This window comes from Pongo pygmaeus, chromosome 10, assembly GCF_028885625.2.
Source record: "Pongo pygmaeus isolate AG05252 chromosome 10, NHGRI_mPonPyg2-v2.0_pri, whole genome shotgun sequence".
Taxonomy (NCBI): Eukaryota; Metazoa; Chordata; class Mammalia; order Primates; family Hominidae; genus Pongo; species Pongo pygmaeus.
The window spans coordinates 60,734,433-60,749,650 of NC_072383.2; the positions used below are offsets into that span (position 1 = coordinate 60,734,433).

At 43.1% G+C, this 15,218-nt stretch overlaps 1 protein-coding gene across 1 annotated transcript in view; it reads right to left on the minus strand.

Annotated features, from left to right (window-relative positions):
• Positions 1-15,218, minus strand: part of PPM1H (protein phosphatase, Mg2+/Mn2+ dependent 1H) — a 290,291-nt gene that overhangs the window by 151,571 nt on the left and 123,502 nt on the right. The window contains exon 3 of the mRNA XM_054444105.2: positions 5,175-5,519. Coding sequence (XP_054300080.1) covers positions 5,175-5,519 — 345 coding nt within the window. The remainder of the gene's footprint in view (positions 1-5,174; positions 5,520-15,218) is intronic.

The following is a 15,218-nucleotide window of genomic DNA, read 5'->3' on the forward strand; positions in this document are numbered from 1 at the left end:
GCCTTTATGGAGACCTCATTACATAGGCACGAGTGTTTAAATCATCAGCTGTTGGTGATCAACTCACCCTTCAGCCCTTCTCCCCTCCCATGAGGTTGAGGATGCATGCACGCGTGTGCGTGCACACACACACACGAATTATTGGGGCAAATCTAAATTAGGCTATTCTTTCATTTTATTCACAGTAATACACCTGACGTCTACATTATCAACGGCAGCTTACTGTGTGATTCTACTTAGTTGCACAGCCTTCTAATCCTGCCTTGGTCTTTTTGATGAACAGACCCCATCCAGAAGCTACCCAGGGGCTGCCAGCCACCAGTCATCTCATTAGGATACAAAAAGATACTTATCACTTTGAAGATTTCAAGGATTTTAGGAGTTGTATGTCAGGACATGGAGTTGAAGACAGAATATCATAATATCACAGCATTCCACTGAGGGAAAAGACAAACAGATGGAGACAGACAAGCAGGTAGACAGAAACAAAGAGAGTCCAAAGAATTCTGATTCTACATTGTTGAGCTATTATAAATAAAGCAAAAACCCCCAGTGAAGGAGAAGCTCTGCTTTTAAGGATATTGTGACACTCGGAATCTCCAGAGGGACAGCTGCATAAATGTCATCAGTGAGGCAAATTAGAGGCTTAGGTGCAAGGCTTGGGGAACTTTACTTTTAGGGATTAAAAGTGGAAGAGAAGGCAAGAGAGCCACAAAGCCGAAATGCCTATATGACTGATCTTACTTAATATTGAATTTCCTATTATAGAAAATCAGAATGGCACAAAACCTGCAATACCTAAAGGACATCTAGAAACAGGAAAATTAGAGAGTGGGTGGCTATTGTGGTAAAAAAAAAAAGTTTAGGAATGATCTGGAAAATCCAAAGCTGTCCTGCTATAGACAGCTGTGTGAGCTGTCCTAGGGTTGCCTGGCACAGTGTGGGGCTTGTGGGCATTTCAAAAAACCAAAGGTTTACACGGTGAGACAATGACTCTCAAAAACCTAATATTGAGAGGGTGAGGAAAGAAAAAGGAGTTGGCAATGGCCTTCCAGCTATTATTTTGAAGCTGGTATAATTTCTGTGCTGTGGATTCTGAAGCTCACCTTAAGCAATTTAATAAGGTTAAGACAGGCATTGCTTCTATGAAACTGGAGTGTAGTTTTTCTGAAATCTCTGATGAAGCAAAGAAAAACAAGAGCATCTGTGATTAAACAGAAGACTTATCATCCAAAGAAGGTCACATTTGAGAGTGAAATGGGAGAGTATTAACAATTAAGACAGCAGGCACCCACTGGCCCAGTCCCCAGCAAAGCACAAGGTATGGTCACCCTTCCAGGTGCCATGAGGACCAAAGAATGGGTGAGCTTCTCACTTAACAAGGCCAACCGGAAAGGTGCTGTAAACCAAAAGGTATCTGAGACAGGTCTCAATCCATTCAGTTTATTTTGCCAAGGGTAAGGACATGCCTGGAAGAAAAAAAAAAAAACACAGATAACAGAGACAGTCTGTGGTCTGTACCTTTCTCCAAAGATGAATTTGAAGCCTTCAGTATTTAAAGGGGAAAAGTGGGCCGGAGGGGAAAGAGGAAGGGTATGATCAAACACATATTCCAAGAGAAAAGGAGCAGGTAGGGGATAGTCTGGGGCTCCAGAAATCAATAAATCAACACTTTGAGTAAGATAAGGTGAACACAGAGTAGCTACCTGTGGAGATATTCAACCATTCCTCTGCAGTATTTGCTTAGGAACAAAAGGAAACAGTTTCTTCCATGACTCAGCTTTCAGCTTAATTTTTTTCCTAGTAATTTCCAATTTCCATAGTGGATTGGGGGCCCAGTTTTTATTTTCCTTTCACAGTGCAAAGCCCCGGTAAGCTGTAGGCAGGTTGGGGACCTAGACAGACAATCTGGGGGAAAAAAGTGTGAAGAGGAAGCTAGGGCATGGGGGTAAACCTGAAAGGAACAAACAGGGAAGAGACATGGCTTAAAGCTAAAAGTTCATGATATGGCACATCTGGGCCTGGGTCTCCACAGGGGCGCTCCAGCCTTCCTCCTCATTCACCTGGCATTGCTACATTTAAGATCTATCTTCCCACCACAGCAATGTTGGCTTATTGCCTTTGGCCCACCTGGGTTTTTTCTCAGGCTCGGTTTGTTACCCAGGTTTCCTGAGCCCAGGGCATTCATTCTCCCGACCCTGCCCTGCACATGTCTGCTCTACTCCTGAGCCCCCACACCCCAGCATCACCTCCCCAGGGAACCTTTCCCTTCATCTCTTTACCAGACTCCTGCGTCACCCTGTATTTCCCCTCTCAAGGCTCCTCCCATTTATATTTTACTTGTTTAACACCCTTCTTTGCCTAATCGGCTCAATATTCTTTTCCCAGTCAGGCCTGGCTTCTAGTTGGTTCTCAACAAATATTATTGATTGAATGAATTACACATGAAAATGAAGCAAACAATTGTTGTTTTTGCTGGTGACTAAGTTTCCAAGAAAAATTTGAGGTAATGAATTGGTTCATTAAGAGTTGAAATATTTTAAAAATGAGCCTCTTAAGTATTTTTCTGAATGAAGCTTTCTTTGCCAGCACAGTAGTTAAGAGCAACCCTGAGCCTTTAATGGGCAGGAACAGCCTGAGACCCCTGTGGAGCCCTGAGTCAATGTGACATTGGCCTCTAGTGGACAAAATTGAGAATGCAGCAGCTCCCGGTAAAAGACGTCCTGTGGCACTAGTCACAACGGAAGGAAATGAAAATCCCAACGTTTCTTTTATTTTTCACTTCTACCATGCAAACTGAATTACATTACATTACATTACATGGAGAGCCCATTGTCACATTTTTGCCTAAATAATTAAAAAATAAATTCAATACTTGGCATTCTGAGTATTAGTGTCTAGAAACATTTATTGACATCAGAGCTTCTAGAGAGGCAGAGAGTGAGATTTTACACCACGACTGAGTGGGAGTCAATTTTCCTACCTTACTTCCTTTTTCCCTAAATAATCTTTTCCAGCCTCCTGGTGTTTTTATTGGGATTGCAGGGTTGCAGGCTATCAGACAGTCTTGAGATAAAAGTGCATTTTATTTTTACATTTTTATTCTTAATTTTATTTTTTAAGAGATGGGGTTTTGCTGTGTTGCACAAGCTAGAATACAGTGACAAAAAAGCACTGGAGTTATAACCTGCTGTGTATCTGACCTGGGCCGGGTCACCCCTCCTCAGGCATCCCTGTGGTGCTCTGCTCCAAGGAGGTCACCACACTGACACTGAACCCACATGATAGCTCAGAACTCCTGGGCTCAAACAATCCTCTGGCCTCAGCCTCCCGAGCAGCTGGAACGACAGGCATGCACCACTACCACGCCCAGCAATGTGCATTTTAAACCACCTGCTAGTCAAAGGGTAAATGTTATCTCTGTAACAAGGAGAGAAAAAGCTGAGACCAAAGAAGGGACACATTTAAATAAAAAGAGGATGCAAATTTAAGGGGTGAATATATGAACTATTTTTGCCTTACAAACAAAACAGATGACGATATGTATTGTTGTTATTTACTTTCCTTCTTGGCACACTACCTGATGCCGTGAGATCTTGGAACATGCACCATGTGCCTACCCAGTTCTGGCGAGACGCTTCTAGCTGCTTTGACTTCATTTAACAGCTTCTCATCACTTTGTAATCTCCAGGTTTTTTTTTTTTTTTTTTTTTTGAGATGGAGTCTCGCTCTTGTTGCCCAGGCTGGAGTGCAGTGGCGCGATTTCAGCTCACTGCAACCTCTGCCTCCTGGATTCAAGCAATTCTCCTGCCTCAGCCTCCCAAGTAGCTGGGATTACAGGCATGTGCCACCACGCCCGGCTAATTTTATTGTATTTTTAGTAGAGATGAGGTTGCACCGTATTGGCCAGGCTAGTCTCGAACTCCTGACCTTGCAATCCACCCACCTTGACCTCCCAAAGTGCTGGGATTACAGGCGTGAACCACCGCGCCCGACCTGTAATCTCCAGGTTTTAAGGCCATGACCACCCACTTGCCTAACTCAAGCCCTTATAAATATCCTTAAATATCTCATATTCTTTGTATGCAGGCTGCCGAGCAAGAAATAAAATCTTTAAAACCAAAACAATTGGCTCAAGATAAAGTAAGCTCAGAGAGGGAAAGAGCTGGTATAGAACAAAGCAGAAGTGGCTTCTATGTGCACTCCTGCCAGGCAGAGGGGCAGCAAGGGACAGCGAGAGCTGTGGCACTCTCCCGAGGACATGCTCAGGAGTGAGGCCAACAGTGGAGGATGATGAACTCCCGATCAGACCCATTCAGATGGAAACGAACAGACAAATCCACATGCCTGGGTAAGACTAAGACTTCTTGGATATTGGCCCCTGGCACTGTTCTCCTCCAGCACTTTGTCTGCAGTGTGAACCGCATTCCCAGTTGTGGTAAAACAGCCGTTCTTGGATCACATCTGTATAGGATGAGGACTTTTGAGCACTTTCCTAAACCCTGTTTCCCCCAACACCGGACTTTATACACATCTGTAAAACAGATGGTGATCATGCTCACATCTAAGTGCAATCGTAGCAGCTGGCATCAATATGAATATAGGAAATAAAAGCAATAAGGCCTGTATTTAATAAGCCTATGACCTCATGCACTGTCCCCCTCTTTCATCTTCTTTTACTTTTTTTTTTTTTGAGACGCAGTCTCGCTCTGTTGCTCAGGCTGGAGCACAGTGGTGCAATCTTGGCTCACTGCAATCTCTGTCTCCCAGGATCAAACAATTCTCCCACCTCAGCCTCCCGAGTAGCTGGGATTACAGGCAACCGCCATCATGCCCGGCTAATTTTTGTATTTTTGTAGAGACGGGGGTTTCACTATGTTGACCAGGCTGGTCTTGAACTCCTGACCTCCTGCCTCGGCCTCCCAAAGTGCTGGGATTTCAAGCGTGAGCCACCGCACTCAGCCTTCTTTTACATTTTTGCCAGCACTTGATGCCAGGAACTCTGTCTGCTGCCAATTTCTATTGGGAATGGAAGCCCCATTATCACAGGGGGCCGTCCGGGTGGAGCCAGGCGGCAAAACCATGCACTTTCTGGGAGCCCTCCAGGAAGGACGGACAGACCTGGCGCAGGTGCCAGCCTGGCCCTGCTGCCCCAGACTCCCAGGAATACCTACCATTTCCTTGAATGCACTTTCGAGTGCTCCGATGACCAGGCACTCATGGGGAATCTTCTTCTCGGTAAAGAAGCGCGTGGGGGGCGTGCTGGGGGAGCCCGGGGCCCCCACCCCTCCGCGCAGGGAGGCTGCCCGGGTCAGAGTCCGGCTGTTGGCAGGCGTGTTCTCAGGCTCCTCCCCCAGGCAGGTGGGGGGCAGGACGGCGGAGTTCTTCAGGATGTCCACGATGTCCTGCAGCTGCTCCGTGATGTGGTGCTGCAGCAGGCGTGACGCCACCACCGCGGCCCCGGAGCCCGCGTGCCCGTCAAACAGCGACCAATAGTGGCAGGAAACACCCTCGGATTCCTGTGGGAGAGGATGACAGGCAGGAGTGAGAACGGCTGTGGCCTTTGCCTCAGGGTCATACAGATTGTGGGACATTTACGGGACTGAGGGTCCACTTGGTTGTCTGTCCTCTGCAAACAATGCGGTCAAAACATAGCAAACAAAACAAAATAAAACAAACAAAAACAAAAAAACACTCAGGGAAGGGTCCCCAAATGAGCCATTGTTGTTACTAGCACCAGAAGGATGAAGTGGTCCCTGCCTCCCCACCTAGCAAGGGAGCCCAAATGATCATACAATAAGCTACTACTTGGAGGGTGAGATCTACTCTAATTTGAAGTGTAGGTGTTTGCATAAAACTCTCCTACAAACAGACAAGTCTGTACGAGTCCAGCTTGAACATCTAACTCCTTAACTCCCGTCTTTTTTTTTTTTTTTTGACAGAGTCTCACTCTGTGGCCCAGGCTGGAGTTCAGTGGCACGATCTAGGCTCACTGCAACCTCCACCACCCAGGTTCAAGCGATTCTCATGCCTCAGCCTTTGGAGTAGCTGGGACTACAGGCACGTGCCACCACACCAAGCTAATTTTTTTTTTTTGTATTTTTAGTAGAGACGGGGTTTCACCCTGTTGGCCAGGCTGGTCTCAAACTCCTGGCCTCAAGTGATCCACCCACCTTGGCCTCCTAAAGTGCTAAGATTATCCCAAAGTGCTGGGATTACAGGCGTGAGCCACCGTGCCTGGAACCTCCCATCTATTTCAATCCCAGAGTAGGTTTGGTCTGGGGCCTTGGAAAAACACCCTTTCTCAGGTTTTCCAGCAGGAAATAAGTAGACCCATTTTCCCCTTTTAGAGCCCTTAAATGCTGGGATAATTGTCCCATCTTTCTTGGTCTACATCCTAAATTTTTAGAACATGTTTTCACCCTAGACACCTAGTCTAGCCCAGGCCTCACAGGATGCAGCCAATTCATATCTCCTCTTTATACTTCCCACCTCCCTTAGTTCTCCAGCTGATGTCACTCTCTGTCTCTCCATTCCCTCTTCCTGCCTTACAGCTACATGCAACCCGTGTTCCCTCATCTACGTTGGGTTTAGTGGCTGCCGGTGGATTTCTAGACTACTTCAGGATGAGCACTTTTGAACCCATGTTTGAATTACATATGCATTAGATCTTAGAGAAAAGGAGCTCAATTATGAAATAGCTGATAGAATAGAGAGCTCAGAAATAAACCCACACATATGTTGTCAACTAATCTTTGACAAGGGTACCAAGAATACACATTAGGGAAAGAAGAGTCTCTTCAATAAATGGTATTAGGAAAAGTGAATATCCACATGCAAAAGAATGAAATTGGGCCCTATTCTTACATCATATACAGAATCCAACTCAAAATAGCCTAAAGACTTAGATGTAAGACCTGAAATCATAAAACTCCTAGAAAAAAACATGGGGGAAAAAAACTCCTTGATATTGGTCTTGGCAATGATTATTTAGATATGATACCCAAAGCACAGGCAATGAAGCAAAAACAAACAAGTGGGACTATATTAAACTAAAATGTTTCTGCGCAGCAAAGGAAGTAATCAACAAAACCAAAAGGTAGGTAGCCTATGGCATGAGAAAAAACACTTGCAAAGCATGTGTGTGATAAGGGGTTAATTTTCAAGATACACAAGAAACTCCTACAATTCTATTGCAAACAAAACAAAACAAGCAAGCTGATGAAAAAATGGGCAAAGGGCTTGAAGAGACATTTTATCAAAGATGACATAAAATAAATGGCCAGCAGGCTTGTGAAAAGATGCTCACCATCGATATCTTTCATAAAACTCAGTGAACTGAAATTAAGGACCTTCCCCAACCAGATAAGGGGCATCTAGGGAAAACCTATAGCTCATATCATATTTCACGGTGAAATATTGAATGCTTTCCCATAACACTGGGCAAAATAAAAAAATGTATGCTCTCACTACTTCTATTCAATATGATACTGGAAGGTTCTAGATAGGCAAGAAAAAAGAAAAGGCCTAAAGATTGTATAAGAAAATAGCTAGGCACAGTGGCTCACGCCTGTAATCCCAGCTACTCAGAAAGTTGAAATGGAAGAATCCCTTGAATCCAGGAGGAGGAGGCTGCAAGAGGCCAAGATCTTGCCACTGTATTCCAGCTGGGGCGACAGAGTGACCTTGTCTCAAAAAAAAAAAAAAAAAAAGATTGTTTAAGAAAATAAAGTTGCATTTATCCTGGCTTTGAGCAATTTGAGCATGATGTACCTTAGTGTCATTTTCTTCACGTTTCATGTGCTTGGAGTTTGTCCTTCTAGATCTGTGGACTTACAGTTATTTCATATAATTTAGAAACATTTCACCCATTATTCCTTAAAAAATTTTTTTTTGGCATCCTTCTCTCTTTTCTCCTTGGAAGAATCTAATTACACCTGTAGTAGTCCCTAGAGGTTGTCCCATAGCTCATTAAGAATGCTTTCATTTTTTTAATGCTTCATTTTGGTTAATTTCTACTACAATGTATTAAACTCACTTTTTAAAAATCTTTTTGTTTTTTATTAAAAAACGGACAAAGAATCTGAATAGACATTTCTCAAATTAAGATAAGCAAGTGGCTAAGAGGTACATGAAAATGTGCTCAAAATCAATAATCATCAGGAAAATGTAAATCAAAACCACAATGAGATAGCACCTCACACCTGTTAGGATCACTATTATCAAAAAAAGAGACAAGTGTTAGTGAGGATGTGTAGAAAAAGGAAACTTCTGTCCTGTCAGTGAGAATGTAAATTAGTACAGCCATTACAGAAAACAGTATGGAGGTTCCTCAAAAAATTAAAAATAGAACCATCATATGAAGCAATTTTACTGCTGGTTATATAACAAAAGGAAATGAACAAAAGGAAATGAAATCAGTATCTATAGCCCAACGTTCATTGCAGCATTATTCACAACAGCCAAGACACTGAAACAACCTTAGCATCCATCAACAGGTGAATGATAAAGAAAATGTGGTGTATATTATTTACATACAATAAGATATTATTCAGCCACAAAAAGAAAGAAATTCTGCCATTTGCAACAACATGAATGAACCTGGAGGGCATTATGCTAAGTGAAATAAACCAGACACAGAAAGACAAATACCGCTTGATCTCATATGTGGAATCTAAAAAAGAGTCAAACTCGTAGAAGCGGAGAATAGAATGGTGGTTGCTAGGGGCTGGGGTTGAGGAAAGTGGGGAGATAATGGTCAAAAGGTTCAAAGTTTCAGGTATAAAATGAGTAAGTTCTGGGGATCTAATGTACAGTATGGTGACTTTAGTTAGTAACACTGTACTGTATATTTGAAATTACCTGAGAGAGTAGATTTTAAGTGTCCTCACCACAAACCCACAAAAACTGGTAACTATGTAAGGGAATGGATGTATTAACTTGATAGTGGCAGTCATTTCACAATGTACCCGTATATCAAATCATGCACACCTTAAATACATGATTTCTGTCAATCGTACCTCAATAAAACTGGGAAAAATAAAACATTACATTTGAAAAAATGTAACTAGAGGGGTAGGATATAAAACACTAAGAAAAATAAATATTTGGGATCTCTATTTTCAGAAAATTGGTGGACAAAGAGGTAAGGTATGGATATAACATCTACTTCTGGCTAGTTGGCTTATCTATCCTACAGCAATAAATACTGAAGGCTTTTTTTTTTTTTAACTGAAGCCATTAAATAAAATTTTTAGTATAATGCTAGAAGACACTGAGTAGATATGGTGACATGAGCCATTACTCTGGGCTCTTTAAAACTTGATTTCCATTCAATTCTGTGTTAGGTGCTAAGAAATAAAATAGCTGATTTTTAATTCAACCTATATGTGATTTGAGCACTTTCTATGCAACAGGCTCTGGAGTAGGCAGTAGAGATAAAAGATTGGCTGAAAGAGATATCAGACATGGCCTGATCTTAATAGTCCAGTGGGGAAGACAGACACTGACTGATACGGTTTGGATTTGTGTCCTCTGCCAAATCTCAGGTCGAATTGTGATCCCCAGTGTTGGAGGAGGGGCCTGGTGGGAGGTGACTGCATCATGGGGGTGGATTTCCCCTTGTTCTTGTGACAGTGAGTGAGTTCTCACGAGATCTGGTTGTTTAAAAGTGTGTAGCACCTCCCCCTTCACTCTCTTCCTTCTCTGGCCATGTAAGATGTGCCTGCTTCCCCTTCACCTTCCACCATGACTGAACGTTTCCCTAAGGCCTCCCCAGCCATGCTTCCTGTACAGCCTGTGGACCAGTGAGCCAATTAAACCTCTTTTCTTTATAAATTACCCAGTTTCAGGTATTTCTTTAGAGAAATGAGAGAACATACTAAGACACTGATCAAATCATCACACATATAAACATAAGATCACAAGTCTGATCAAAGAGAGGACAAGGAGAAATTCTTAGTACTACAAGGCCAGCCTGCAGAGGGACAGGACACATTGGAGAAGGCTTCCTGAGGACATGAGGACTAGGCTGAGGATGCATGGAAGTTCATGAGATAAGGAGGGGAGGGGAGAGAATGCCAAGCAGTAGCAACAGCAGGTTCAAGGGCCCTGCGGTAGAATGGGGGCATGATGCATGAGCATAGACTCAACCATGGCCATGTGGCTGAGTGGGAGAGTGAGGAGCAAGATGAGGGTGGAGAGAGAGGTAGCAGCTAGACCACTCAATATTTACAGGACACATGAAGGATCCTGGCTTTAGCATAAGTGTAACAAAAAAAAGAAAAACAAAAAAAAAAAACCATTGACTGAAGTAAGAATGACAAAATCAATTTATGTTTTTAAAATATCACTCAAGCTATTCTGTGAGATTAGAAAGGAAATAAGGGTGAAAGTGATGATGCTAAGGTAGGAGGTAAATCCTGCCCTAAAAACATTCAGTCACATTCAGGCCATAAGAAACACATATAAACAATGAAAAGCATCATAAAACAGAGGTATAAACAGTAAGAGCTCTAACTCATAGGAAAGTGGAAAGAACAATGATTACAGATGAGAAGATTTGGATTCTAATCCCATCTTCAACACCAATCATCAGCTGAGTGGCGGCAGGACAGGTGTTAGGCCACTAGCTGGTTGTCCCTTTTGCTTAACATTTCTATGCCATGGTTTGTTGTTGTTTTTCAATCCCTTGAACTAGATAAAAGCAAGTTTATAATGAGATTTTAAAATCTTCAATGTCCTCCTATGCTAGGGGGATGTAAAAAGGGACATACTATTCAGGGAAATACAACCACAGTGTGGGCTCTGCTATGAGCTTAGAGTTCAGCTCAGCTGTTAAAAGTGTTAAGAGACTCTAAGGTCAGAGAAATATATCCAGTTACAGGTCCAGAAAAACCTTCCCATCATTTATTTATTTTTTGAGACAAGGTCTTGCTCTGTCACCCAGGCTGGAGTGCACTGGCACAACCACAACTTACTGAAGCCTCAACCTCCCAGGCTGAAATGATCCTCCAGCATCAGCCTCTTGAGTGGCTGGGACTACAGGCATGTGCCACCACATCCAGCTCATTTTTGTATTTTTCAGAGAGATGAGGTTTTGCTATGTTGCCCAGGCTAGTGAACTGGGCTCAAGCAGTCCTCCTGCCTTAGCCTCCAAAAGTGCTGGGATTACAGGTATGAGCCACCGTGTCTGGCCACCCATCCAATCATTTAATAAATCTTATATAGCAGGCAATACTCTAAATGCTTTACAAATATGAACTCGTTTAATCCTTACTCCAGTCCTCTGTGAGAGGTGTGGTAATTATCTGCATTTTATATTGTAGGAAAATGAGAGACAGAGAATATAACCGCTCTAGGTCACCACCTATTAAGTTATGCAGCGGGGACCAGAGTCTATGCTTTCAGCCATCAACCTCTATGCTAAGGTGACCACCCTTACCCTATCCCCAGAGGGAAAGGTTGCCTTAATTTATACACAGTGCCATAGTCCATTTTTCTACTCTATAATCTGAGTTGCAACCAGAGTGATTTTTCCTAAAACACAACATTTGGTCATTTTCTTTTATGAGTCTAACAGCCTGCTCTGTGGGCTGGCTCCTGTCCGTGAGCCTCCAGTTTGCCGTCTCTGATTGAATCTCTGATGATCTCCCCACATTCTAGCCCTTACTCAAATCCCACCCACACCAAACTACAGAACTTGCAGCTCATCACAAACCACTAACCATCACCACCTCCTTTACATAACTCCCACCTGGCTTTCAGTACTCAGCTTAAATATCATCTCCTTCCAGAAGCCCCTACTCCACCCTGAGCACCATCTGGACAGAGGCCTTGAGGGCTAGGGTGACATTCCAGTCTGGCAAGGCAGACTGAGAAACCTCCATTTTACCACGTGGCGGGTACTAGTGAGTTGCAATGCCTCTGTACCTAGGAGTGCTATGAAAGCTGTGTGGCAAGAAAGAATCGCTATAATTTAAAAGGCTCATGAAGGACTGCAAGAGGTGTTTCAAAGAACAATATGAGGCCAGAGAGGGCTACATGTGTTTGAAATGTGACCAAAATGTTAGAGAGAATAAAGATCTATTTTCAAAGGTGGCATGATCAAACAGGTTTTGCTGTACCCTTATTATATTTTTTTGAGACAGAGTCTGTCACCTAGTCTGTAGTGCAGTGGTGCGATCCTGGCTCACCGCAGCCTCTGCCTCCCAGGCCCAAGTGATTATCCCACTTCAGCCTCCCAAGTAGCTGGGACTAAGGCATACACCACCACACCAGCCTAATTTTTGTACTTTTAGTAGAGACAGGGTTTCACCATGTTGGCCAGGCTGGTCTCAAACTCCTGGCTTCAAGTGATCCACCCACCTCAGCCTCCCAATGTGCTGGGATCACAGAGGTGAGCTACCAGGCCCAGCCTGTACACTTATTTTAAGAAGCATATGAGGATTCTCCCTTCTTTCCTACCTGGTTCTCCTCAAAATGATGCCATCAACTGCTGTAAGATAAGCAGGATGGTTTGATGCAAAGTCAGACCTGGGAACATGAAGGAATGAATGTCTCCTCAATGTCACATGAGCAGTGAGGGGCCTTCGTCAAGGTTAGGGGTCTAAGCCAGAAATAAGGTGGCCAGGGCAATGCAACTGTGAATCTAAGAGATAGGCCTGGGGAATCACAAGTGGTATGAAGGTGATGCTTTCAAAGCATCTGAAACCTGCGATTTCACTGCAAATACACATGTATTGCTTCACTGCTCAGAATCTTCAGTTACTCCCTACTGCCCTTAAAATGCCATTTTTTTCTCTTAGATGCTGACATGTCTTACAGACACTGAATGATCTAGTTACTATTCACTCTTCAGCACATCTCTTGCTTCTTTCAGTGGTCCTGAACTTCTCTCATTTCCTCTCTTCTAACTCTCAGTGACCTCTGGAACTATGACCATCATGTTTTTCTTCTGCCTGAAACACTGATCCCTATCTCTCTGCTTGGAAAACTATCCTTCAGTTTTTGGTGGAAGCGTGACCTATTCCATCAAGCCTGCTTGGATCACCTCAGCCCCTGTGCATCCCATTTTCTGTTCCAGTATGCATCAGCCCTGCTCACAGAGACTTAGGTGTGTCTCATTTGCTCTGGTATTCCCAATGAGTGCCTGGTACAGAATAGATGTTCGATAAATACTTATTAAATATACAAAGAAAGAAAAGGAGAGAATGGTTTTCATTTTTTCAAAGCAATACAGTAGCTTGGCAAATAGGGATTTTATATAAGACACTTCACATTGGTAAAACCAACAGAATATCAAAACCCTACCCTACTCCAGGATTGGGGATGACTTGATCTTGCTTTATTTACCCAGGACTGTGTCCTCTCAGCTCCCTGAGGCCAAGTGTGCCAAGCAAATAAGGAGCCTGCATCTAGGACCCTGGGAATCTCAGAGGGGCTCCAAAGAAACCGAAGAGACATTGCCATCTCTGGCTGTACTTGATTTGCTGAGCCTCGTGGTCCTTCATAACCAGTATGAAACTCACCATCTTCCTCTCTCTCTCAATCCAATCTCTTCTGAGCTAGGGCACATCCACCCCTCATACTGTTGGCAAAGGAGGGACATCTCAGTTTGGTATTAACTCTAAGATTTTGTGTTTATATGGTAAATAAACAAGGTTTAAGCATTTACATTATTTAACAGTCCAAGGACGATTTTAGTTATTTTAAATGCTGGATATTTACTTACACATTTTCAAATGAGTTAAAACAAACATATTCTATCTACCATGATATGTCTTAACATAGAAAGACCACAGGCTTTAGATCGAGACAAATCTGGGTTCTGAAATTTACTACTATGTGACCTTGGGGAAGTTACTTCTCTCAACTCCATTTCCTTATTTGAAGAAGAAGATAAAGGACAAGGCAAAATGGTGGCACAGACAGTAAGATTACTTCATGTAATGATACATGTCTTGGAGCCTCCTTTCCTATGTGCCAGGCTCCATGCTGGGCAATAGGGATACAGCAGAAAATGAAAATGTCATGGTTCCCAAGCCCTTGAACTAACAATCTAGAATATGATCAGGTAATTACAAGTGATGAATGTTAGAAAAACAAAGTGCATGGCATCACGCGAGTGGATAACATGTATTAAATGTGCAGCTAACCATGGGGTATGGGGGGCACATGGGAAGGGGTACGGCTATGAAGGGATAGCAAGAAGGAGTTCTCTGTCATGATGAAACTGCTCTGAATCCTTGTTGCAGCAGTGATGATATGTATCTATGCATGTGTTAAAATTCATACAACTGTATACCAAAAGGAAAAAGTTAATTGTACTGTATATTTTAAAAATGATAAAATGTATAGCACTATATTCAGCACATAGGAGTAGCAAAAACACTAGAAGTAATGGTAATTACTTTACTATTAAATAGCCTGGAGGGACACTGAGCAAATGGGGAGACCAGGCTGCACATCTGAGCTCCTGACTCCCAGTTCTGCCAAATGGGGTACTCATCTGGCTCTACTGTGCAACTCCTGTTGCTTCTGTTCACCTTTCTTATTTCCCCTGAAGTCTTAGTTCAAAGGACATCTGATATGGCGTGGCTGTGTCTCCACCCAAATCTCATCTTGAACTGTAGTTCTTATAATCCCCACATGTCGTGGGAGGGACCCTGTCGGAGGTAATGGAATCACGGGGGTGGTCACCTCCATGCTGTTCTTGTGATAGTGGGTTCTCACGAGATCTGATGGTTTCATAGCGGCTTTCCCTCCCCTTTGCTCTGCATTTCTCCTTTCCACCACCATGTGAAGAAGGATGTGTTTGCTTCCCCTTCCACTGTGATTGTAAGTTTGCTGAGGCCTCCCCAGCCAAGCTGAACTGTGAGTCAATTAAACCTCTTTCCTTTATAAATTACCCAATGTCTGGTATGTCTCAGCAGCGTGAGAATAAACTAATACAAATCTATCAAGCACCTGTGTTTAATCCCCCTAACATCACAATAAAATGGGTGTCACTCCATTTTGCCAACGGTGAAACTGGGGTACAGATAGTTTAAGTAACTCTACTGGTATGTGGCAGAGATAGGATTTGAACCTAGTTCTTCAGACTCCAAGTTAAGGGATCTTTCCATCTCCCCAGTGCCACACAACTTTGTGTAATTAATCTCCTTGGCTTCTGTTACTGTGTGGCCTTGCACCTCAGTGTTGCTTGCGTTATTTTAATT